General features: G+C 58.6%; 1 protein-coding gene across 1 annotated transcript in view; it reads right to left on the reverse strand.

Annotated features, from left to right (window-relative positions):
- TNN (tenascin N) overlaps positions 1 to 25,495 on the reverse strand; it is a 68,246-nt gene that overhangs the window by 11,385 nt on the left and 31,366 nt on the right. Inside the window, exons 3-12 of the mRNA XM_056108594.1 lie at positions 16,059 to 16,472; positions 14,865 to 14,888; positions 12,895 to 13,185; positions 11,619 to 11,882; positions 8,818 to 9,003; positions 7,793 to 7,882; positions 6,638 to 6,901; positions 4,424 to 4,687; positions 2,745 to 3,008; positions 1,055 to 1,318 (exon numbers count right to left, since the gene is read on the reverse strand). Of these exons, the coding sequence (XP_055964569.1) occupies positions 1,055 to 1,318; positions 2,745 to 3,008; positions 4,424 to 4,687; positions 6,638 to 6,901; positions 7,793 to 7,882; positions 8,818 to 9,003; positions 11,619 to 11,882; positions 12,895 to 13,185; positions 14,865 to 14,888; positions 16,059 to 16,472 (2,325 nt within the window). The remainder of the gene's footprint in view (positions 1 to 1,054; positions 1,319 to 2,744; positions 3,009 to 4,423; positions 4,688 to 6,637; positions 6,902 to 7,792; positions 7,883 to 8,817; positions 9,004 to 11,618; positions 11,883 to 12,894; positions 13,186 to 14,864; positions 14,889 to 16,058; positions 16,473 to 25,495) is intronic.

The raw sequence follows: 25,495 nt of genomic DNA on the forward strand, positions 1-25,495 counted from the left end.
CTGACCACTGGGCCACCTTCCAGGCCCGTGCTCTGCCACATTATGATGAAGCAAAAAAGAGGGTAAAACTGGGGTGGAGGCAAGCTCAGGAAGAGGAGGCAGGAGTAAAGAGAGGAGGGAGGAGAGGGAGCAGAGGGGGGAGGGGACGGAGGACGTGGGGGAGGGAAATGGGGGAAGAAGGGAGGGGAGGAGGAGGAGGAGGAGAGAAGGAACAGGTGGGGGGCGGGACGGAGGGAGGGGAGGGGTGAGGCCCAGCCCAGCTGCCCCAGCACCCCATGTCCCTTTATTTTTATTTTTATTTATTTTTGGCTTTTTGGGTCCCACCCGGCGATGCTCGGGGCTGACTCCCGGCTCTGTGCTCAGGAATCACTCCTCGCAGTGCTCGGGGGACCCTATGGGATGCTGGGGATCGAACCCAGGTCAGCGCATGCCAGGCAAATGCCCTACTTGCTGTCCTATCGCTCTGGCCCCTTCTTTTTTTTTCTTTGGGGGTCCCACTTGGTGACGCTCAGGGATCACTCCTGGCGGTGCTCGGGGGACCCTAGGGGATGCCGGGGATCAAACCCGGGTCGGCCGCGTGCAAGGCCAACGCCCTCCCTGCTGTGCTGTTGCTCCAGCCTCCTGTGTCCCTTGAAGACCCCCCCCACAAACCTACTAAAAATAATCCCCTGGCAAAACCCAACCTTTAGTTTTTTTGTTTTTGGAGGGGTGGGGGTGGAAGGGGAACCACACCTGGTGGTGCTCAGGGCTGACTCCTGGTTCAGTGCTCAGGGATCACTCCTGGCGGATCTGGGCCACCCTGGGGGCAGGGGGGTCACCCCTAAGTTTTACCCCTGCACACTGGCAGCTGGAGACCCGCTCTGCCTGATTCGCTCTCGCGCTCTACAGCTGTGCACATGTTATCTGCAGTCTTTGGGTGTCGGGGCAAAGCCCACCCCCTCGTCTCTCACTCGCTTCTTCCTTCCGGTCAAACAGCCCCTCCCCCCACCAGGACGGTCACCCCCACAAGCCCCATTCCACAGCCATCACCAGCCCCCCGGTGCCCCTACGGTACCTGTCGGGGCCTTGGTGTCGGCCTTGCGGCTCCCCCGGGCGCCCTTCTCGGCCCACACGAGCACCGTGTACTCCACGCCCGGCCGCAGCCCCGTCAGCACCGTGCTGGTCTGCTCCTTCCCCACGGCCACGTCCCGGCTGTCCCCGTCGGGCGAGGTGACACGCACCATGTACCTGTCGATGGGCGCCCGCACGGGGTCCCAGGACACGGTGGCCGTGGTCTCGGTCACCTGCTTGGTCACCAGGTTTTGGGGACTGTCGAGGTCTGAAAGAAAATGAACAAGTCAGGGGCCGGAGCGATAGCACAGCGGGGAGGGCGTTTGCCTTGCACGCGGCCAACCCGGGTTCGATTCCCAGCATCCCATATAGGGTCCCCTGAGCACCGCCAGGAGTGATTCTTGAGTCCAGAGCTAGGAGTAACCCCTGAGCATCGCCAGGTGGGACCCAAAATCAGAAAGGAAGGAAGGAAGGAAGGAAGGAAGGAAGGAAGGAAGGAAGGAAAGAAGGAAGGAAGGAAGGGGAAGGAAGGAAGGAAGGAAGGAAGGAAGGGGAAGGAAAGAAGGAAGGAAGGAAGGAAGGAAGGAAGGAAGGAAGGAAGGAAGGAAGGGGAAGGAAGGGGAAGGAAGGAAGGAAGGAAGGAAGGAAGGAAGGAAGGAAGGGGAAGGAAGGAAGGATGGAAGGAAGGAAGGAAGGAAGGAAGGAAGGGGAAGGAGGGAAGGAAGGAAGGAAGGAAGGAAGGAAGGGGAAGGAAGGAAGGAAGGAAGGAAGGAAGGGGAAGGAAGGGGAAGGAAGGAAGGAAGGAAGGAAGGAAGGAAGGAAGGAAGGAAGGAAGGAAGGGGAAGGAAGGAAGGATGGAAGGAAGGAAGGAAGGAAGGGGAAGGAAGGAAGGAAGGAAGGAAGGAAGGAAGGAAGGAAGGAAGAAAACGAACAAGTCAGAGGCTTCGAGAAACGCCCACAGTACCTGACTCGGGGCACTGCCCATCCCCTCCTGTTTCCTTCGGGGAGGGGGGAAGCAGCGTCCCTAGCAACATCTGGACTCACCGAAACCCCCCACCGGCATCCACTGGGTCGCAGGGAGGAGGGGATCTATCAGGCCCTCTGGCCAACTCCATGGTGAAGCTTCTAGAAGGACCATCTCGAAGGCCCAGAGCCCCTCGGAATGTCTGCTGAAATGCTGGAAATCGGCCTCTGCGTCCCTCAGCTCTCCCCTCCACACCCCCTTGTAGAACATTCGGTGTCTCATGGACCATCATCCACCCCATCCTGGGACCAGAGGGTCTAGGGTCTTACTTTGCTCCCCCTTTTAATTTTTATTATTTTGGGGGGAGGGGTCACACCCGGCAATGCTCAGGGGTTCCTCCTGGCTCTGCACTCAGGAATTACTTCTGGCAGTGCTCAGGGGACCCTATGGGATGCTGGGAATCAAACCCGGGTTGACTGCATGCAAGGCAAATGCCCTCCCCACTGTGCTATAGTTCCAGCCCCATTTTTTTTTCTTTTTGGGTCCCACCCAGTGATGCTCAGGGCTGACTCCTGGCTCTGCACTCAGGAATCACTCCTGGCGGTGTTCAAGGGACCCTATGGGATGCTGGGGATCGAACCCGGGTCAGCTACATGTAAGCCAAGGCCCTACCCACTGCACCATCTATCTGGCCCCCTTGCTTTGACCAGCTTCTCACATCTTTCATTACCTGTCGGGGCCTTGGTGTCGGCCTTGCGGCTCCCCCGGGCGCCCTTCTCGGCCCACACGAGCACCGTGTACTCCACGCCCGGCCGCAGCCCCGTCAGCACCGTGCTGGTCTGCTCCTTCCCCACGGCCACGTCCCGGCTGTCCCCGTCGGGCGAGGTGACACGCACCATGTACCTGTCGATGGGCGCCCGCACGGGGTCCCAGGACACGGTGGCCGTGGTCTCGGTCACCTGCTTGGTCACCAGGTTTTGGGGACTGTCGAGGTCTGAAAGAAAATGAACAAGTCAGGGGCCGGAGCGATAGCACAGCGGGGAGGGCGTTTGCCTTGCACGCGGCCAACCCGGGTTCGATTCCCAGCATCCCATATAGGGTCCCCTGAGCACCGCCAGGAGTGATTCTTGAGTCCAGAGCTAGGAGTAACCCCTGAGCATCGCCAGGTGGGACCCAAAATCAGAAAGGAAGGAAGGAAGGAAGGAAGGAAGGAAGGAAGGAAGGAAGGAAAGAAGGAAGGAAGGAAGGGGAAGGAAGGAAGGAAGGAAGGAAGGGGAAGGAAAGAAGGAAGGAAGGAAGGAAGGAAGGAAGGAAGGGGAAGGAAGGGGAAGGAAGGAAGGAAGGAAGGAAGGAAGGAAGGAAGGAAGGAAGGAAGGGGAAGGAAGGAAGGATGGAAGGAAGGAAGGAAGGAAGGAAGGAAGGAAGGAAGGAAGGGGAAGGAAGGAAGGAAGGAAGGAAGGAAGGAAGGAAGGAAGGAAGGAAGGGGAAGGAAGGGGAAGGAAGGAAGGAAGGAAGGAAGGAAGGAAGGAAGGAAGGAAGGAAGGAAGGAAGGGGAAGGAAGGAAGGATGGAAGGAAGGAAGGAAGGAAGGGGAAGGAAGGAAGGAAGGAAGGAAGGAAGGAAGGAAGGAAGGAAGGAAGAAAACGAACAAGTCAGAGGCTTCGAGAAACGCCCACAGTACCTGACTCGGGGCACTGCCCATCCCCTCCTGTTTCCTTCGGGGAGGGGGGAAGCAGCGTCCCTAGCAACATCTGGACTCGCCGAAACCCCCCACCGGCATCCACTGGGTCGCAGGGAGGAGGGATCTATCAGGCCCTCTGGCCAACTCCATGGTGAAGCTTCTAGAAGGACCATCTCGAAGGCCCAGAGCCCCTCGGAATGTCTGCTGAAATGCTGGAAATCGGCCTCTGCGTCCCTCAGCTCTCCCCTCCACACCCCCTTGTAGAACATTCGGTGTCTCATGGACCATCATCCACCCCATCCTGGGACCAGAGGGTCTAGGGTCTTACTTTGCTCCCCCTTTTAATTTTTATTATTTTGGGGGGAGGGGTCACACCCGGCAATGCTCAGGGGTTCCTCCTGGCTCTGCACTCAGGAATTACTGCTGGCAGTGCTCAGGGGACCCTATGGGATGCTGGGAATCAAACCCGGGTTGACTGCATGCAAGGCAAATGCCCTCCCCACTGTGCTATAGTTCCAGCCCCATTTTTTTTTCTTTTTGGGTCCCACCCAGTGATGCTCAGGGCTGACTCCTGGCTCTGCACTCAGGAATCACTCCTGGCGGTGTTCAAGGGACCCTATGGGATGCTGGGGATCGAACCCGGGTCAGCTACATGTAAGCCAAGGCCCTACCCACTGCACCATCTATCTGGCCCCCTTGCTTTGACCAGCTTCTCACATCTTTCATTACCTGTCGGGGCCTTGGTGTCGGCCTTGCGGCTCCCCCGGGCGCCCTTCTCGGCCCACACGAGCACCGTGTACTCCACGCCCGGCCGCAGCCCCGTCAGCACCGTGCTGGTCTGCTCCTTCCCCACGGCCACGTCCCGGCTGTCCCCGTCGGGCGAGGTGACACGCACCATGTACCTGTCGATGGGCGCCCGCACGGGGTCCCAGGACACGGTGGCCGTGGTCTCGGTCACCTGCTTGGTCACCAGGTTTTGGGGACTGTCGAGGTCTGAAAGAAAATGAACAAGTCAGGGGCCGGAGTGATAGCACAGTGGGGAGGGCGTTTACCTTGCACACGGCCGACCCGGGTTCGATTCCCAGCATCCCATATAGGGTCCCCTGAGTACTGCCAGGAGTGATTCCTGAGTGCAGAGCCAGGAGTGACCCAAAAAAGGAAAAAAGAAAGAAAGAAAAGCATTGACCAACTCCCAGCTTCTGGAAAAGCCAGCAGGACCCAGGTGATGAACTCAGTAAACGCCTGAGTTTGTTCTCCGCCAATCCTAGAGCTTCAGGGTTTAATGAAGGGAGTGGCCTAAAGTCCCAAGAACGAGCCCAGAGCACGTGACGAGACAAGGGTTTCCGACCCGGCCGGCAGAAAGCCGTGGTCTGCACATTCTTCCCGGCCTTCGGTGAAAAAAAATAATAAAACCTGATGGTGAATATCTCCTTCACCCCGGATTTTTCTAATCCCTGCTTCCAGGCCCGATTTCTGGTACCCAAAAGCAATTACATTCCCAGCAAATCTCTGCTCACATGTGTTCTGTGGGAAGAAAACGATGTTGAAGGTCAGAATCATTCTTTCCACAGAACAAGTCACGCGCCCATGGCCAGGAACCAGGAAACCGGATTTTACTCTGGTTTTTAACTTATTTTTGTGTTGGGCCATGCCTGGCGGTGTGAGGGCTGACTCCTGGCTCTGTGCTCAGGCATCGCTCCTAACAGGGCTTGGGGGGGCATTAAGGGGTGCTGGGGACCGAGTGTCAACCACGCAAGACTGTCGCTCTCCCCGCTGAACTATCGCTCTAGCCCCGAACCGGAAAACTTTCAACTGATGACTGGGCTGAGAGAAATCATCCCACACGTGGAATCTGTCTAGATTTAGCTTGGATTAAACTAGGATATTTTAATAGTTTAATTTGATATTTGAGCTTGTTTGGAGGTTCTAGCAGGGGAGAGGGCTGGAGGGATAGCATAGCGGTAAGGGCGTTTGCCTTGCACGCAGCCAACAGGGCCGACCCGAGTTCGATTCCTCCGCCCCTCTCGGAGAGCCCGGCAAGCTACCGAGAGTATTCGATATGCCAGACACAGTAACAACAAGGTCTCCAATGGAGACGTTGCTGGGCCCGCTCGAGCAAATCGACGATCAACGGGAGGGCCTTTTACCTTTTAATTTGATATTTAGTAAATGTAATAGTTTAATTTGGGCCAGAGCCCCCCAAAGGTCAGTCTTTAAAGCGTCCAAAAAACCTTTTGGGATGGAAGGAGGGAAGGAGACTGGGGACACTGGTGAGGGGACGGGTCATCAAAACAGGGTCATGAACAACTTTGTAGCTGTGTATTTCAAAGTGATTTAATTAAAAGATAATTAACAAGGAGTCCAAAATTCTAGGTAACAAGGTGTGTGTTTAAAATCCAGCTGCAGGGTCTGGAGCGAGAGCACAGCGGGGAGGGCGTTTGCCTTGCACGCGGCCAACCCGGGTTCGATCCCCGGCATCCCATAGGGTCCCCCGAGCACCGCCAGGAGTGATTCCTGAGTGCAGAGCCGGGAGGAAGCCCTGAGCATCAGCTGGGTGGGACCCAAAAAGGAAAAAAAAAAAAGACAAAGTGATACAAAGTGTCATAGTGTTTTGAAGGTGATACAAAGTATCATAGTGTTTAATGGGTGATACAAAGTATCATGGTGTTTAAAAGGTGATACAAGGGCTGGAGCAATAATACATCAAGGAAGGCGTTTGCCTGGCACGCGGCCAACCCGGGTTCGATTCCCAGCATCCCATAGGGTCCCCCGAGCACCGCCAGGAGCGATTCCTGAGTGCAGAGCCAGGAGTCAGCCCTGAGCATCGCCAGATGTGACCCAAAAAGCAAGCAAAAAAAAAATGTCGATAAGATCCCGCCGCCAACGAGCAGAGGGAGCGTCTCAAGGTGGGAGCCCAGCAATGCGCCCTCCCAGCCTCCTCACCTGTGAGCGCCTGTGTATCAGCCTTCTTGCTCTCCTGGTCGCCCCGCTCGGCCCAGACGAGCACCGTGTAGGCCTGGCCCGGCTCCAGGCCCGTCAGCAGGGTGCTGCTCTGCTCACTGCCCACCGCCACGTCCGTGCTGTCCCCCGCCGCCGACGTGTACCGGACCACGTACTTGTCGACGACTGCCTGCACGGGGGCCCAGGAGACCAGCGCCGTGTCCTCGGTCACCCGCTCTGTGACCACGTGGGCGGGGCTGTCGAGCTCTTGGGGAAGGCGGGTGAGGAAGGAACATGAGAGAAGTTAAGGGTCCAGGGAGGGTCGCTGGGCCAGGGGCCAGCGGATGGGTGAAGGCGCCGGCCCTGAGCAAGGCTGACCCCAGGTCCACCCCCAACAACTGCAGAGGAAGGGGCCGGAGCAATAGCACAGTGGGGAGGGCATTGGCCTTGCATGTGGCTGACCCGGGTTCGATCCCCGGCATCCCATGTGGTCCCTTGAGCACCACCAGGAGTGATTCCTGAGTGCAGAGCCAGGAGGAGCCCCTGTGCATCTCCGGGTGTGACCCAAAAGACAAAAACAACCTCAGAGGGTCCCCTGAGCACCACTGGGTGTGGCTCAAAACCCACAAAGGAATAAATAAGGAAAAACTAAAGGAATTTGTAAATATTATAAAGGAATTGCCCGCACGGCAAAGCCTGGCAAGCTACCGGTGACGTATTCGATGTGCCAAACACAGTAACAACAAAGTCTCCAATGGAGACGTTACTGGGCCCGCTCGAGCAAATCGATGAACAACGGGAGGACAGAGTGACAGTGGTAAAGGCATCAAAACAAGAGAGAATCAGCAGGAAGATTGTAAGACTCGCTCTTACCCCCCTGGGTGCTTCTAGCCAGGGTGAGATTCTCAAGAGCGAGCAAACTTTCGTGGTTTGTTTTTTGGGGGGCACGCCTGAGGGTGGCCTCCATGACCACTGGCCGACTGCATGCAGGGCGGGTGTCCGACCCACTGTGCTATTTCTCCAGGCCCTCAGGAGCAAGAAACCCTTTAGCACCCTGGACCCTAATGGGTCTCCGTCCCACGGAACCTTCTTGCTCACAAGCCTCAGAGCCGGGGTGGGGCGGGGCAGGGAGGGGGGCTCCCAGGAAGCCCTGCTCACCTGTGCGGCCACTGAGGACGATCGGGGTGCCCTCCTGGTCCCCTCGCACGGGGACCACTGTGATCTGATAGTCAGTCCCAGGCTGCAGACCTGGGGAGACGCGGGCGTCAGGACGGGCCCCGCCCGCGTCCCAGAGCAACCCTGCCCAGAGCCAGGGAGACCAGGAGAAGCAGCCGCAGGGGACCTTCCCTGGGGGGACAGAGGGATGCGGGGGTCCACGGCTCTGAGCAGCATTCACCAAGCCGGGCACAGGACTGCGCGTACACACAGACAGACAGACAGACACACACACACACACCTCTGATCACCTGTGCACACACATAAAAACACCCCTCTGATCACCTGTACACACACACAACTCTGATCACTTGTTCAGAACAAAGACACACCACACACACCCCTGATCACCTGTACACACACACACAAGCCTCTGATCACCTGTACACACACATACAAACACCCCTCTGATCACCTGTACACACACACAACTCTGATCACTTGTTCAGAACAAAGACACACCACACACACCCCTGGTCACCTGTTCACACAGACACACACACACACACCTCTGATTACCTGTACACACATACACACACCTCTAATCACCTGTACACACATACATACACACACACTGAACTCTGATCACTTGATCAGAACAAAGTGAGTCCCGTGCTCTCTCTCTGAACGCATGTGCACACACACACACACACACACACACACATACACACAGGCACACGCACATGCTTCATCCCAAAGGAATGCTTTGTTGCCATCATGTCCACCCTTGGCAGGGTTCCTGCAAAAGGGACTGGAAGAACATTCTAGAAGCATAACCTTTTAACGAACGAACCGGGTATTCTGGGACTCTGGCGCCCAGTCCAACGGCCTCCAGGCTGGGAGTTCCGGGCTCAGTACCGGAGGGATCTCCGGAGACCCCGGGCCCTCGGCGCCCCCCGAGGAGCACGGATGTTGGCTCCCAGCCCCACAGCAGTGGCCAACGGCCCCCGTTCCTCGGAGGCTCTTACCGGTGATGTCATAGCGGGTCTTGGGTTCGTTGCTTTTGGGCACAGTGACCTCGGCCACCTCCTGGCCGTCCAGGGGGCGGTAATGCAGCTTGTAGTAGTCTATCTGCGTGGGCGGGTTCTCCCACTCCACGTCCAGGGAGTGCTCCGTCTCCTCGGTCACCCAGGCCGTGCCCTGCAGGGCGAGATCTGGGGGGTGGGGAGCGAGAGGACAGTGAGGAGCAATGGGCGCAGACCCCCGGCAGGGCATCCTCCGTGCCCAGGACCCAGGCACGAGGAAAAATCCGAGAGCCACACGGCCGGAGCGACAGCACAGCGGGGAGGGCGTCCGCCTTGCACACAGTCCACCCGGGTTCCATCCCCAGCATCCTACAGGGTCCCCTGAGCACTAGCAGGAGTGATGCCTGAGCACAGAGCCAGGAGTCAGCCCTGAGCATTGTTGGGTGTGGCCCCAAACCACCACCACCACCACCAACAAAATGTCTGAGAGTCACCAACGCAGCCAGTTAGCCACTGGGTTTGGGTTTCTGGTGTCTGTGTGCCCAGGGTCACCCATGGCACTGCAGAGGCCAAGCAACAGCACGTCGTTGGTCCCCGACCACTGCTCTGATGGGCTGAGAATCACCGGATGATTCTGGGCCTCCAAAAACAAATCTTGATTGGCTCCTCCTTCTGTCTCAGACCCGCTGAGACCAGAGTGATAGGTAGCACAGCGGGGAGGGCGCTTGCCTGGCACGCGGCCGACCCGGGTTCGATCCCCAGCATCCCATAGGGTCCCCCCGAGCACCGTCAGGACTGACCTCTGAGTGCAGAGCCAGGAGTCAGCCCTGTGCTTTGCAGGGTGTGACCCAAAATGCAAAAAAAAAAAATTAAAATAAAAACTGGTGGTTTCGTAAGTGCACAGGACACAGCAGAGCCTGAAAGATGCCCAGCTAGACTTTCTGAGGGATTCTCTGCACACACACAGACACATACACACAGACACACACAGACACACACACGCAGACACAGACACACGCAGACACACATGCATACAGACACACACATACATATACACATACACACAGACATACATATACAGACACACACAGATATACACATACAGAGACACACATACACACAGACACACAGACACACACCATACACAGACACACGCAGACACACACACCATACACATACACACAAATAGGCACACACACATACACAGACACAGACAAACACATACACACACATACACATACACAGACCACACACAGACACACAGATATACGCAGACACACACACATACACATACACATACAGACACACACACCACGCACACACAGACACACGCACACACACATCACACACAGACACATGCAGACACATACCACACACATAAACACAGACACACAAACACACAGACACACAGAGACACACAGACATATACAAACACACACACCACACACATACAAAAAGACAGACACATACATACATACACAAGCATACCACATACATAAACACAGACACACAAACACACACAGACACACAGAGACACACAGACATATACAAACACACACACCACACACATACACAAAGACAGACACATACATACACACACAAACATACCACACACATAAACACAGACACACAGACACACAGAGACACACACAGACACACAGACATATACAAACACACACACCACACACATACACAAAGACAGACACATACATACACACACAAACATACCACACACATAAACACAGACACACAGACACACAGAGACACACACAGACACACAGACATATACAAACACACACACCACACACATACACAAGGACAGACACATACATACATACACAAGCATACCACACACATAAACACAGACACACAAACACACACAGACACACAGAGACACACAGACATATACAAACACACACACCACACACATACACAAAGACAGACACATACATACATACACAAGCATACCACACACATAAACACAGACACACAGACACACAGAGACACACACAGACACACAGACATATACAAACACACACACCACACACATACACAAGGACAGACACATACATACATACACAAGCATACCACACACATAAACACAGACACACAAACACACACAGACACACAGAGACACACAGACATATACAAACACACACACCACACACATACACAAAGACAGACACATACATACATACACAAGCATACCACACACATAAACACAGACACACAAACACACACAGACACACAGAGACACACAGACATATACAAACACACACACCACACACATACACAAAGACAGACACATACATACATACACAAGCATACCACACACATAAACACAGACACACAAACACACACAGACACACAGAGAGACACACAGACATATACAAACACACACACCACACACATACACAAAGACAGACACATACATACACACACAAACATACCACACACATAAACACAGACACACAAACACACACAGACACACAGAGACACACAGACATATACAAACACACACACCACACACATACACAAAGATAGACACATACATACATACACAAACATACACACATACACAGAGACACACACAGACATACAGATACAGACACACACACAAACACACAGAGACACAGACGTATACAGATACACACAGACACACACACACCACACCACACACACAGATACACGCTCTCCTGCCCCCCGGCCCAAGCCCGCCAACCACACCTCCCCGGAGCCAGCCTTCTCCCGGGACAGCCCAGCCCCCTCTGCCCGGTGGACAGCCTGCGGCGGGCCGGGCTCACCTGTGCTGGCTTGCAGGGCCTGCGGGCGGCTGGCCACGTCCTTCCTCACGCTGCGCAGGGTGACGACGTACTCGGTGCCGGGGAGCAGCCCAGGGATCTCGTACGTGTGCCGCTCCTTGGGCACCCGGACCTGCCTCCCCGACAGCTCGCGGCCCAGCGGGTGGTAGCTGAGGACATGGTGGTCCGCCTGGCCGCTGGGCTCCCAGCCCACCAGCAGCGAGTCCTGGGTGCTCCTGAGGAGGTGCAGACCCTGCGGGGCCACCGCTGCAGGGGCGCAGGCACAGACGCGCTCAGAGCCGGGGCCGGAGCCACAGGGCAGCGGGGGGGGGGGGCGTCTGCCCTGCACGTGGACGCCACGTTGGGTCCCCCGCACCCCCGAGGGGCCCCCGGGCTCATCAGGAGCAGGCCTGGGGCAAGGTGAGGTGTGGCCCCCAAAGTGAATAGAGAATTTGAGTGGGATTGCAAAATATATATGTATTTTTTTCTCCTTTTTGGGTCCCACCCAGCGATGCTCAGGGCTGACTCCCAGCTCTGCACTCAAGAATCACTCCCGGCCGTGCTCAGGGGACCCTATGGGATGCTGGGGATCGAACCCGGGTCGGCCACGTGCAAGGCAAACGCCCTCCCTGCTGTGCTATTGCTCCAGCCCCCCATGCGTGTTTTTAAGGGGCTCTAGCTGGGCCCCATCACTTGGGATGCAGTTCACAGCATTCTGAGGTCGGTTTTGGTTGTTTGGTTGGGTTTGCTTTTGGGTCCCCACCCGGCGATGCTCAGGGCTGACCCCCGGCTCTGCACTCAGGAATCCCTCCTGGCGGTGCTCGGGGGACCCTGTGGGATGCCGGGGATCGAACCCGGGTCGGCCGCGTGCCAGGCCAACGCCCTCCCCGTTGTGCTGTCGCTCCAGCCCCTCCGGGCTCATTCTTGACCCTCTGCTCAGGGCTCACTCCCGAGGGGGCTCAGGACCTGACCCGGGTGGGCCCCAGGCAAGGCAAACACTATCCCCACTCTACATTGCCCCCTGCCCTGGGCCCAGCAATGTTTACTTTGGTTGTTTGGGGCCACATCCAGCCATGCTCAAGGTTAACTCCTGACTCTGTGCTCCAGAATAATTTCTGAAGGAGCTCAGGGGACCATATAGGAGGGCGAGGCTTGGAACCTGGGTCAGCCGCGCGTATATGGCAGCGCCCTAACCACTGCACCGCCTTTCCGGCCCCCTGGGGATGGTTTCACCGAGGTCTCCAGGGGAGTCTTCTAGGGGACACGGGTAGGCACTCACCCTGTGCACAGTCGTGGCCGGTGAAGCCCTCCTCGCAGTAACACTCGCCCGTGTCACAGAAGCCGTGGCCGCTGCAGTCAGCGGGGCAGCGCAGTTCGCTGCAGTCCTCGGACGTGTAGTCAGGGTGGCAGACACACACGCCCTGAACGCACTCGCCGTGATCGCTGCAGTTCTCAGGGCAGGCGGCGGTGGCAGGGGTAGCACAGTCGGGGCCCACCCAGCCCTCCTCACAGTGGCAGCTGCATGTGTCCCGGGAGAAGGTGCCGTGGTCACTGCATGTGGGGCTGGGATCTGGGGGGGGAAGAGGAGTCACGGGGAGGGAGTGGTCTCTGCGCCCTGCACAACCCTTTCTAATTTTTTTTTTGTCTTTTTTTGTCACTCTCAGCAATGCTCAGGGGTTCCTCCTGGCTCTGCACTCAGGAATCACTCCTGGCAGCGCTCGGGGGACCCTAGGGGATGCTGGGAATCGAACCCGGGCCGGCCGTGTGCCAGGCAAACGCCCTACCCGCTGTGCTATTGCTCTGGTCCCAAGAGCCCTTTTTTTTCTTTTTTGAATCAGTGCCTGTCCCTCTGGGCCCCAGGGGTCTGTGAAAACCACCCACAAACAATTGCTTCCTGGGGCTGGAGAGGTTGTCCAGAAGCAGCCGGCCTGGGTTCGATCCCCGGCATCCCAGAGGGTCCTGGGCCCCGCCAGGAGTGATCCCTGAGCACAGAGGCAGGAGTCAGCCCTGAGCACTGCAGAGCATGGCCCCAAAACAAAACAAAGAAACCAATCCTTGCCTGCTTGACTAGAAAGGCTCATGCCCCCTGCAGGTGCTTAACTCTTTTTTTTTTTCTTTTTGGGTCCCACCCGGCGATGCTCAGGGGTTCCTCCTGGCTTATGCACTCAAGAATTACTCCTGGCAGTGCTCAGGAGACCCTATGGGATGCCAGGGTCGAACCCAGGTCGACTGCATGCCAGGCCAACACCCTCCCCGCTGTGCTATTGCCTGGACCCCCGGTTCATCATTATTTATTTATTTGTTATTTTGGGGTCCCACCTGGCGATGCTCAGGGGTTCCTCCTGGCTCTGCACTCAGGACTCACTCCTGGCGGCGCTCGGGGGACCCTAGGGGATGCTGGGACTCGAACCTGGGTCAGCCGCGTGCCAGGCAGACGCCCTCCCCACTGTGCGATCGCTCCTGCCCCACTTAACTCTTTTAGGCGGGAAGGTGGGATGTCCCACAGTGTGGACAGCGCCCCCGAACCCAAAGCTGGCTGGGACTCCACACTGACCCCCCACCCCCACCCCAGCACCATGTGACCACCCAGCATCCTTCTGCTCCCGAAAGCTCTTGTGACCTCCCCGGGTTCACTCCGCTCACCCCATGTGGCACCCACTAGGAGCGGGATTACCACTCACCCCATGTGGCCCTTACTACTTTGGCCCTCTAGGAACGGGGAAGGGGGGGTCCCTGGAGGTCCCGGCCAGCACGGGCTGGGGTTTGTCTTCTCCAGAAGGAGCCCGAGGCTAAGTCCTGAACTTTCTGCTTTTATTTTGGGTCACACCTGGTGATGCTCAGGGCTGACTCCTGGCTCTGCACTCAGGGATCACTCCTGGCAGTGCTCGGAGGACCCTATGGGATGCTGGAGATCGAACCCGGGTCGGACCCATGCCAGGCAGACACCCTCCCCGCTGTGCTATCGCTCCAGCCCCCAGACCCTAAATCCTCATTAAGGTTCAGACCCAACCGAAGAACTCGCGAAAGCAAACTTAGCTGGACCCGCAACGTAGCTCAGCCTCTGGGGAGGGGTGCAGGGTGGGAGACGGGGGAGGGGGCGAAGCAGGGTGCATCCAGTGCGGCCAAGGGGCAGCGGCACTTCCCCAACCTGTCTCCTGCGCTCAGGACTTCCTCTCTCCTTTCTGGAAGCATCCATCTCCAAGGGCCTCCATCTGCGGCGGCCCAGGTGCCTAGCTCCATCTGACCTACAGGGGGCGCTCTCGACCAGCACCCCTGGGGGAGCAAGTGCCGGGCAGTGAAGGCTGAGACTGTCCCTGGAGGTGGCCCGAGGGCGGGAAGGGGCCGCTCTGTTTCCTAAGTCGCCTAAGTCACTACTCAAACAACCGGTTCTAATCTGCTGAAGGGCTGCCCGGGGCCAGGACGTGTCCAGATGCAGTTTTCCGTTGGCGAGAACGAGCCTCACTGGACGGCAGGCGGAGACCCGAGGAACTGCAACAGCCCGGATGGGGCCCTGCAGTCAGTCCTGGCCTAGCTCCCGCTCTCCTCTCCATGGCTTCCTGGTTTCTGGTTGGGCTGGGGTCACACCCGGGAAAGCTCAGGGCTCACTCCCGGCTCCGTGCTCAAGGCTGACTCCCGGCTCTGTGCTCAGGGCTCACTCCCGGCTCTGTGCTCAGGGCTCACTCCCGGCTCTGTGCTTGGAGATGACTCCTGGCTCTGTACTCAAGGCTGACTCCCAGCTCTGCGCTCGGGACTGACCCCTGGCTCTGTGCTCAAAGCTCAGCCAGGATCTGTACTCAGGACTGACTCCCAACTATGTGCTCAGGACTGACTCCTGACTATGTGCTCAGGACTGACTCCCGGCTCTGTGCTCAGGGATCACTCCTGGCTCTGAGCTCGGGGCTGACTCCCGGCTCTGTGCTCAGAGATCACTCCCGGCTCTGTGCTCGGGGCTGACTCCCGGCTCTGTGCTCAGAGATCACTCCTGGCTCTGTGCTCGGAGATGACTCCCGGCTCTGTGCTCAGGGCTCACTCCCGGCTCTGAGCTCAGGGCTGACTCCCGGCTCTGTGCTCGGGGCTGACTCCCGGCTCTGTGCTCAGGGATCACTCCCGGCTCCGTGCTCGGGACTGACTCCCAGCTCTGCGCTCGGGACTGACTCCCGACTATGTGCTCAGGGCTGACTCCCGGCTCTGAGCTCAGGGCTGACTCGCGGCTCTGTGCTCAGGGATCACTCCCGGCTCTGTGCTCGGGGCTGACTCCCGGCTCTGTGCTCGGGACTGACTCCCGGCTCTGTGCTCGGGGCTGACTCCCGACTCCGTGCTCCGGGATCTCTCTTGGCGGGTGCGGGGACGTCCCTCCGCGCCCCGGGCTTCCCTCTTCCAGGTTCGCTCCACGGGGAGCACTGCCCGGCGGGCCCGCCCCAGAGAGCCATCCCGGGCGCTCACCTGCGCCCGCGCGCGCGCAGCAGGACCCGCAGCGCTCCCGCAGCCGGCCCAGGTCCGCCTCCAGCCTGTCCACGCGGTCCAGCAGCGCCCGCAGCGCGTCGGCCAGCGCGCAGTCCTGGGGCGCCTGCAGGCGGATGTGGTGCCGGAAGACCAGGTTCTGCTCCAGGTTCTGCTCCAGGTTCTGCTCCGGGTTCTGCTCCAGGCTCTGCTCCAGGCTCCGCTCGGCGCCCGCGGGGTCCGCGTCCACCTGCAGCAGCGCCCCGTCGGGCACGTCCAGGCGGTAGGTGTGGCTCACGGTGAACTGCGGCTCGGGGTCCGGGCAGGCGGGGGGGCGCGCGGGCGGCGGGCGCGCACGCCAGGAGGAGCGCCAGGGACAGCCGAGGCAGCGCCGGGAGAAGCATCCTCGGACCCGGGCTGCGGGGGAGGCGCAGGAGTCAGCTGGGGCTGCCCCCCCAACACACACACACAACACCCCCTGGGCAGCCTGGGGAGCGCCAGGCACCGAGTTGCACCCCTGGACCTCATCGCCACCACCTGGCACGCGGCAGACCCGGGTTCGATCCCCAGCATCCCATGGGGTCCCCCAGCACCGCCAGGAGAGATCCCTGAGTGCAGAGCCAGGAGGAACCCCTGAGCATCGCCGGGCGAGACCCAAAAAGCAAAAAAAAAAAATGCAGTGCTGCAGGGGCCGTAGTGATAGGACATTGGGGAGGGCATTGGCCTTGCACGTGGCCAACCCGGGTTCGATTCCCAGCATCCCATGGGGTCCCCCAGCACCGCCAGGAGAGATCCCTGAGTGCAGAGCCAGGAGTAACCCCTGTGCATCGCCGGGTGTGGCCCAAAAAAGCAAAAATAAAATAAAATAAAATAAAATAAAACCTGACAACAGGGGTTGGAGCCATAGCACAGCGGGGAGGGCGTTTGCCTTGCACGCGGCCAACCTGGGTTCGATTCCCAGCATCCCATGGGGTCCCCCGGCACCGCCAGGAGAGATCCCTGAGTGCAGAGCCAGGAGGAACCCCTGAGCATTGCCGGGTGAGACCCAAAAAGCAAAAAAAAAAATGCAGTGCCTCAGGGGCCGGAGTGATAGGACATTGGGGAGGGCATTGGCCTTGCACGTGGCCAACCCGGGTTCGATTCCCAGCATCCCATGGGGTCCCCCAGCACCGCCAGGAGAGATCCCTGAGTGCAGAGCCAGGAGGAACCCCTGAGCATCGCCGGGTGAGACCCAAAAAAGCAAAAATAAAATAAAATAAAATAAAACCTGACAACAGGGGTTGGAGCCATAGCACAGCGGGGAGGGCGTTTGCCTTGCACGCGGCCAACCTGGGTTCGATTCCCAGCATCCCATGGGGTCCCCCAGCACCGCCAGGAGAGATCCCTGAGTGCAGAGCCAGGAGGAACCCCTGAGCATCGCTGGGTGAGACCCAAAAAGCAAAAAAAAAAATGCAGTGCTGCAGGGGCCGGAGTGATAGGACATTGGGGAGGGCATTGGCCTTGCACGTGGCCAACCCGGGTTCGATTCCCAGCATCCCATAGGGTCCCCCGAGCACCGCCAGGAGAGATCCCTGAGTGCAGAGCCAGGAGGAACCCCTGAGCATCGCCGGATGGGACCCAACAAGAAAAAGAAAAGAAAAGAAAGGCATGATGAGGGATTCCCAGTTTGGGGGCCACACCCAGTGGCATTTGGGGATCACTCCTAGCAGTGCTCAGTGGGCTGTGCCCTGGGTTCCCAGGGAGGGAACCCTGCGTTTCCCCATGCAGAGCCCCATCTTCCTGGCTTCAGAAATTGGTCATTGGGGGCTGGAGCGATAGCACAGCGGGGAGGGCATTTGCCTTGCACGCGGCCGACCCGGGTTCGATTCCCAGCATCCCATAGGGTCCCCCGAGCACCCCCAGGAGTAATTACTGAGTGCAGAGCCAGGGTAATCCCTGTGCATTTCTGGGTGCAATCCAAAAAGAAAAAAATTGGTCATTTATTATTCTAATTTTCAGTGATTTGTATGTTAGGGACCAGACTGGCTGTGCTCAGCGCTGACTCCTTAACTCTGTGCTCAGGAAGTGCTCCTGCCGATGCCCGGGGGACCCTATGGTGGGGTGTGGGAAGGGGCGAAGGCAGGCCAGGGGTGCAACTGGGCTCAATCCCACACACAGCAAACGCCCTGCCCACTCCACGATTTCTCCAGCCTAATGCTGATTTTTTGTTTTCCCCAGTGGATTTTTTTTCCTTTTTGGGTCCCACCCGGCGATGCTCAGGGGTTCCTCCTGGCTTGTGCACTCAGGAATCACTCCTGGTGGTGCTCGGGGGGACCGTATGGGATGCTGGTGATCGAACCCGGGTCAGCTGTGTGCAAGGCAAATGCCCTCCCACTGTGCTATCACTCCAGTCCCCTCCCAGTGGATTTTTTTAAATTAATTAATTAATTGTTATTTTTTTTTAATTAATGAAATACCATGAGGTACAGTTATGGTACCCATCCCTCCACCAGTGCCGGTTTCCCACCACCACGGGTCCCAGCATCCCACCCACCCCCATCCCCCCATCCCATCCTGCCTCTGTGGCAGGGCATTCCCCTCTGTTCTCTCTCTCTTCTTTTGGGTCCTGTGTTTTGCAAGAGGCATCGAGTGGCCATCATGTTCGGTCTAGAGTCTACTTTCATCATGCTTCTCCCACCCTGGGAGGATCCTCCCAGCACCCTTTACTTGGTGCTCCCTTCTCTATCTGAGCTCCCTTTTCCCCTAGCGTGTGCGGTTGTCTCCAAGCCATGGAGCAAAACTCCTGGTACTCATCTCGGCCACTCCTGGGTGTTAGTCTCCCATTTTGTTGCTTTGTGTTCCCCAGATGAATGCAGTCTTTCTGTGTCTGTCCGTCTCTTTCTGACTCATTTCGCTTAACATGACGCTTTCCGTGAGGAGAGCTGAGAGCCTGCACACTCCTGCCCGCGGCACAGGACCCTTCTCTCCATAGCCCCCTCGTGTCACTCAGTGGGGTCACCCCGGTGACCACAACCATCCTATCAGCAAGAATGGCTGTGGTGCACTCAGGGACCACAAAGTCAGGCTCGGTCCCCAAATCTCAGACACCTGAGCCAATCCCAACACCATCCTCTGCGTGAAGCTGGCCTCGATCCCTGGCATCCCCTAGGGGTCCCTGAGCACCACCAGGAGAACCTCCTCCTCTCCGTTAACCAAGCCAATGGGGCAACCGGACGGAGAGAAAAGCAGAAACCCAGGGTTCGATCCCCAGGTCCGACTATCTGAGTCCCCTGAGCTAGGATTAAGCTCTGAGCACAGCAGATACGGACCCCAAATACCCCTCCCCCCCAAAAAATTAATAGCTATACATAGCCTGTGTTCTACACTTAGTATCTTGTTCCAGCCTCAAAACATCTCACTGGCAACATGCTGTTATACCCATTTCAAGGACAGGAAAACTGAGCCTGAGAGCCCTGAAATGACTCCACCTGTGCCAGGAAGCCCGTTGGAAGCAAGAGCAGGAACCAAGACAGAATAGCAGAATAGCAAGAAAGGGTGCAGCCTCGGGCTAGGAAGGGCCCAGCACATTCTTTGCATGCAGAAAACTGGGGTTCCACTCACACTATGGCACCTGCCCCCAAGCACCTCCAGGGAGCAATGCGCTGGAATCACTCTGGAGCACTGACATCTTGGGACCAGAACGATAGCACGGCAGGGAGGGCATCTGCCTGGCATGCGGTCGACCCGGGTTCGATCCCCGGCATCCCATAGGGTCCCCTGAGCACCGCCAGGAGTGATTCCTGCGTGCAGAGCCAGGAGTGAGCTCTGAGCATCACTAACCCCCTCCAAAAGAAATGAGATAGATCAGGGGCTGCGAGCACGGCGGGGAGGGCATTTTCCTGCATGCGGCCCACCCGGGTTCGATTCCCGGCATCCCATAGGGTCCCCTGAGCACTGCCAGGAGTGATTCCTGAGTGCAGAGCCAGGAGTGAGCCCTGAGCATTTGACGGATGTGACTCCCAGAATAAAAAAAAACAAAAGATGATCCCCTACAATGAGTGCCCTCGAGTTCAGCCCCCCAAGCGTTCCTCACCCTCCCCAAAGTGCTCCCTAAGAGTGGGCTGAGGTGCGGGCTGGGCAAGGCAAGAGTGTCCTCACAGGCTCCGAGCAGACACACGGTGTCCACCAACCAAGCCACTGACCCCTTGCGTATCGACCGTCCCCGCTGCCCCACGTGCCCGTCCCCAGCAAACCTGGTCAGAGCTGCCCACCTCCCAGCCAGGGACCCCGCAGGCAGCAACAGAGCGGGAAGGGCAGCTTCTCTGCCAGCCCCAAGCACTGCATCTCGGCCGGAGCCCGCGGGTGCGCAAGGCTCGCTCTCTCACCCGTGCAGTTCCCGGACCCCTGGATGATGTGCGGCTGTGGGGGTGCCCTGAGCTGGAGCCCGGCGTCCTGGGGGATGTCACAGTGTCACGGCACTGCACGGAGGATGCCCCCCAGTTCCAGAGAAGGAGGAGACTCCTCCAACCTCTGGGCGTTTCTGACGGGGGGAAGGGTCTGGCCCTGAAAGCTCCCGGGTGCGTGGCTACAGCACAGACACGGGATGACTTCAGGGCTCATTTATGTGCCGTGACCACAGACGGGCAGGGGCGGGCCGGGCAGCCCCGCGGCTCCAGGAAAAACGCCGCAGGATAAGTTTCCAAGCGGAGATCATTATATTCTAGGGAGGACTGGGCTGGCTCAGAAGGGGGGGGGGGAGAATTGGAAAGGGGGGGGATGTTCCAGAGAAGAACGGAGACCAGCAGCGTTTCTCTCATTCTGAGGACAGGTGGGGGTTGAGAGAGAGGGACAGAGAGGGAGGGAGGGAGAGGGAGAGAGAGGAAAAGGGAGAGATACCCCAGATAGAGGGAGAGAGAGGGGGAACAGAGAGAGAGGGGGGAAGAGAGAGGGAGAGAGGGAGAGAGGGAGGGAGGGAGGGAGAGAGGGAGGGAGGGAGGGAGGGAGGGAGAGAAAGGGAGAGAGGGAGAGAAAGGGAGAGAGGAAGAGAGAGAGGGAGAGAGGGGAGGGAGGGAGAGAGGGAGAAGGAGGGAGAGAGAGAGGGAGGGAGAGAGGGAGGGAGAGAGAGGGAGGGAGAGGGGGACAGAGAGAGGGAGGGAGGGAGAGGGAGAGAGAGGAAAAGGGAGAGATACCCCAGATAGAGGGAGAGAGAGGGGGAACAGAGAGAGAGGGGGAAGAGAGAGGGAGGGAGGGAGGGAGGGAGGGAGGGAGGGAAGGAGAGAAAAGGGAGAGAGGGAGAGAGGAAGAGAGGGAGAGAGGGGGAGGGAGAGGGAGAGAGAGGGAGGGAGAGAGAGGGAGGGAGAGAGGGACAGAGAGAGGGAGGGAGGGAGAGATATCCCAGATAGAGGGAGAGAGAGGGAGGAAGAGAGAGGGGAGAGAGGGAGAGAGGAAGAGAGGGAGGGAGAGAGAGGGGAGGGAGAGAGAGACAGAGAGAAAGGGAGGGAGAGAGAGAAGGAGAGAGGGAGAAAGAGGAACAGAGATGGAGAGAGAGAGGGAGGGAGACGGAGGGAGAGAGGAAGAGAGAGGGAGAGAGGGACAGAGAGAAAGAGAGGGAGAGAGAGAGGGAGTGAGAGAGAGGGAAGGAGAGAGGGAGGGAGAGAGGGAGGGAGGGAGAGACAGAGACAGAGAGACACAGAGTCTAGCCACAGGGGCCCAGGGACAGAGGTAGTGGAGACGTTGGACAAAGGCAGCTTGATGCTGCGTTTCCCAGCGAGGGTCTCTCGGGTGTGTCCTGAGCGACCCCTAAGTTACCGGCTCCCCCGGGGCCCAGACTCAGAGCCGACGATGCTGTGGGCTGAGGGATGAAGGTGGCCGGTGGCCGGGACTGTGCTGTCCCCAGCCCCAAAGCACCGCTCGGAGTATCACCACAGGGCCCAAGCGACAGCATCCCCTAGGGTCCCCCCAAGCAGCACCAGGAGTGATTTCTGAGTTCAGAGCCAGGAGTCAGCCCTGAGCATTGCCAGGTGTCACCCCAAAAGCAAAAAAAAAAATAGTAAAGATCTGGAGCAATAGCACAGTGGGGAGGGCGTTGGCCTTGCACAGAGCCGACCCGGGGTTCGATCCCCGGCATCCCACAGGGTCCCCTGAGCACCGCCAGGAGTGATTCCTGAGTGCAGAGCCAGGAGGAACCCCTGAGCATCGCCAGGTGTCACCCAAAAAGCAAAATAATAATAATAATAATAATTTTAATTTAATTAAAAAAGAAAAATGAGGCTGGAGCAATAGCACAGCAGGTAGGGCGTCTGCCTTGCACGCAGCTGACCTGGGTTCGATTCCCAGCATCCCATAGGATCCCCGAGCACCGCTAGGGGTAATTCCTGAGCACAGAGCCAGGAGTCAGCCCTGAGCATCGCCGGGTGGGACCCAAAAAGAAAAAAAAAAACAAAAAAAAAAACAGTCATCCCAGGCCTCCTGGGAGCTGGGGAAACGTCACTGAATCCCAGTCCAGTGCTCACTCCCCTAAGAGCACCCCTGGGCGAGTCAGTACTTCTCTCCGAGGAAGGACAATTTCCTTCCTGGGGCAAAGGTAGGCGAAGACGGCCCCTGTCCTGTGGCAGGCATCTGGCCCGTGCCGGCCAGCAGAGGCGGCCCTCCAATGCGTCCCCCTCACCCGAGCACCGGCCCCTGCACTCCACATCTGCTCCACAGCGCAGGGACGTGCCCTGGGCCTGGCGTGGGGCCATCCACTGCCCATCTCTGTGCTGCTTGCACTTGGGGGACACTCGGAATCAATCCGTCCACTCGGGGGTGCTGCCTGTGGCATCCAGGGTGGACCCAGGCCTTGTGCCCACGTTTCCCGGGGCAGGAGGGGGGGCTCTTCCCGCGGCCCCACACACAGGCGTGAGCTCACGTCTGCCAGCCAGAGCCGGGGCCTGCAGGGGGTGGCGCTGGCTCCCGGGGGCCCCTACAGTGCAGACCGCAGGCAGGGGCTGGAGCGAGCCCAGAAGCCACAGGATGGGGTGAGGTCATCCGGGCACTGAGACTTGGCATGCCGCGGGCTCACTGTTTTCAGGGGGGTCGGGGTGCGAGGGTGGAGGCCGGGTCCGGGAAAAGGCTGCCAGGCTGACTCCCGGCTCTGTGCTCAGGGCTGACTCCTGGCAGTGCTCAGGGATGACTCCCAGCTCGGTGCTCAGGGCTGAATCCTGGCTCTGTGCTCAGGACTGACTCTTGGCTCTGTGCTCAGGACTGACTCCTGGCTCTGTGCTCAGGGCTGACTCCTGGCAGTGCTCAGGGCTGACTCCTATCTCGGTACTCAGGGCTGACTCCCGGCTCTGTGCTCAGGGATGACGCCTGGCTCTGTGCTCAGGGCTGACTCCTGGCTCTGTGCTCAGGGCTGACTCCTGGCAGTGCTCAGGGCTGACTCCTATCTCGGTACTCAGGGCTGACTCCCGGCTCTGTGCTCAGGGATGACGCCTGCTCTGTGCTCAGGGCTGACTCCTGGCTCTGTGCTCAGGGCTGACTCCTGGCAGTGCTCAGGGCTGACTCCTATCTCGGTACTCAGGGCTGACTCCCGGCTCTGTGCTCAGGGATGACGCCTGGCTCTGTGCTCAGGGTTGACTCCTGGCTCTGTGCTCAGGGCTGACTCCTGGCTCTGTGCTCAGGGCTGACTCCTGGCAGTGATCAGGGCTGACTCCTATCTCGGTACTCAGGGCTGACTCCTGGCTCTGTGCTCAGGGCTGACTCCTGGCTCTGTGCTCAGGGCTGACTCCTGGCAGTGATCAGGGCTGACTCCCAGCTTGGTGCTCAGGGCTGACTCCTGGCTCTGTGCTCAGGACTGACTCTTGGCTCTGTGCTCAGGGTTCACTCCTGGCTCTGCACTCAGGGATCACTCTTGGTGGTGTGCGGGGGGACCCTATGGGATGCCAGGGATAGAACCCGGTTCGGCTGCGTCCAAGGCAGACTCTCCCCGCTGAGCTGTCACTCCAGCCCCTGAGTTGTGGTTGTTTTATGCTTACCTAAGCATAAACTCGAGTCCCGTGCTGTTAAAGGGAGCCGGGGCAGCTTTGGCCTGTTCTGTCCATCCCCCCAGGTCAACAGGTAACAAAGAAAAAGCTGGGGTGAGAGAGTGGGGAGGACGTTTGCCTTGCAAACAGCCGACCTGGGTTCAAACCCCGGTACCCCATAGGGCCCCCCCGAGCACCGCCAGGAGTGATGCCTGAGAGCAGAGCCAGGAGTCAGCCCTGAGTATCGCCGGGTGGGACCCCACCCCACCCCTTCCAAACGTCACCCTTCCAAAGGCCTCAGGGGGATTTTTCTCCCCTCAGACACCGTAAGGCTGACAGGAGGGTTGAGCAGGGAGCAGCCATCCTCCCGCAGAGAAGTCGCACCCAGACTGGGAAATGTTGGCTGCAGGCGGGTTTGCAAACTATCCTCAGGGCTAGCTACAGGCTCTGGCAAAGCGGTTTCGGGAGCAGGACTGAAGTAGACATGTCATTGGAAGCGTTTAAACAGGAGCCGGACAGAGAAGGCGCCTCAAAGGGGCCTTTGGTTTTGGAAAGGAGAGAGATTCAGGCCATTAGAATACCGTGTCCAGGAGCCAGAGCACAGCAGGGAGGGCGTTGGCCTGGCACGCGGCCGACCCGGGTTCGATCCCCGGCATCCCCTAGGGTCCCCCGAGCACCGCCAGGAGTGATCCCTGAGTGCAGAGCCGGGAGTCAGCCCTGAGCATCGCCGGGTGGGACCCCCAAAGAAACACACACAAACCCCCACTGCCCTGAGGAATCTGCCAAGCCCCCAGCTCCAGGGCACCCCCCCCCCCCGTGGACCCTACTTGTGGAGGCAAGTGGACGCTCCTGGGGCATGGAGCCCACCCCCGTGTCCCTGCGCTCACCTCCCAGTGCCAGGGCCCCTGCACAGCAGAGGGGGGCTTCCCTCCTCTCCAGGGGGGCCCCTTCCCCCACCCCCACTTCCATGGCCTCCAGCAGGGCCCAGGGAGGAGATCGTGCACAAGTCCTTCCCGGAAGTAGGAAAACACACACACAGACACCCACACACACACGTGCACACACGCCCCTTCTCTTTTCCCCTAATGATGCTGCAGCTAAAAATACCAATGGCTGCTGCAGAAGGGGGATCTGGAAGAGTTTCTGAGAGTTTGCTGGTCCCCTGGCCTGGGGCTTGGAAGGGATGTCCAGGAAGGCTCCCTCCCTCCCTCTCCCTCCCTCTCCCTCCCTCTGCCTCCCTCTCCCTCCCTCTCCCTCCCTCTTCCTCTCGGTCCATCTCTTCCTCTCTCTTCCGCTCTCTCCCTGTCTCTGTTCTATCTGCCCCTCTCCCTCCCTCCATCTCTTCTTCTATCTCCCTCCCTCCATCTTCTCTCTTTCCTTCCCTCTCTCTCCCTCCCTCTCTCCCCTCTCCCTCTCTCTTCCCACCCTCTCTCTTCCCACCCTCTCTTTCCTTCCCTCTCT

Source organism: Sorex fumeus, unplaced genomic scaffold (assembly GCF_029834395.1).
Source record: "Sorex fumeus unplaced genomic scaffold, SorFum_2.1 ptg000226l, whole genome shotgun sequence".
Lineage (NCBI taxonomy): Eukaryota > Metazoa > Chordata > Mammalia > Eulipotyphla > Soricidae > Sorex > Sorex fumeus.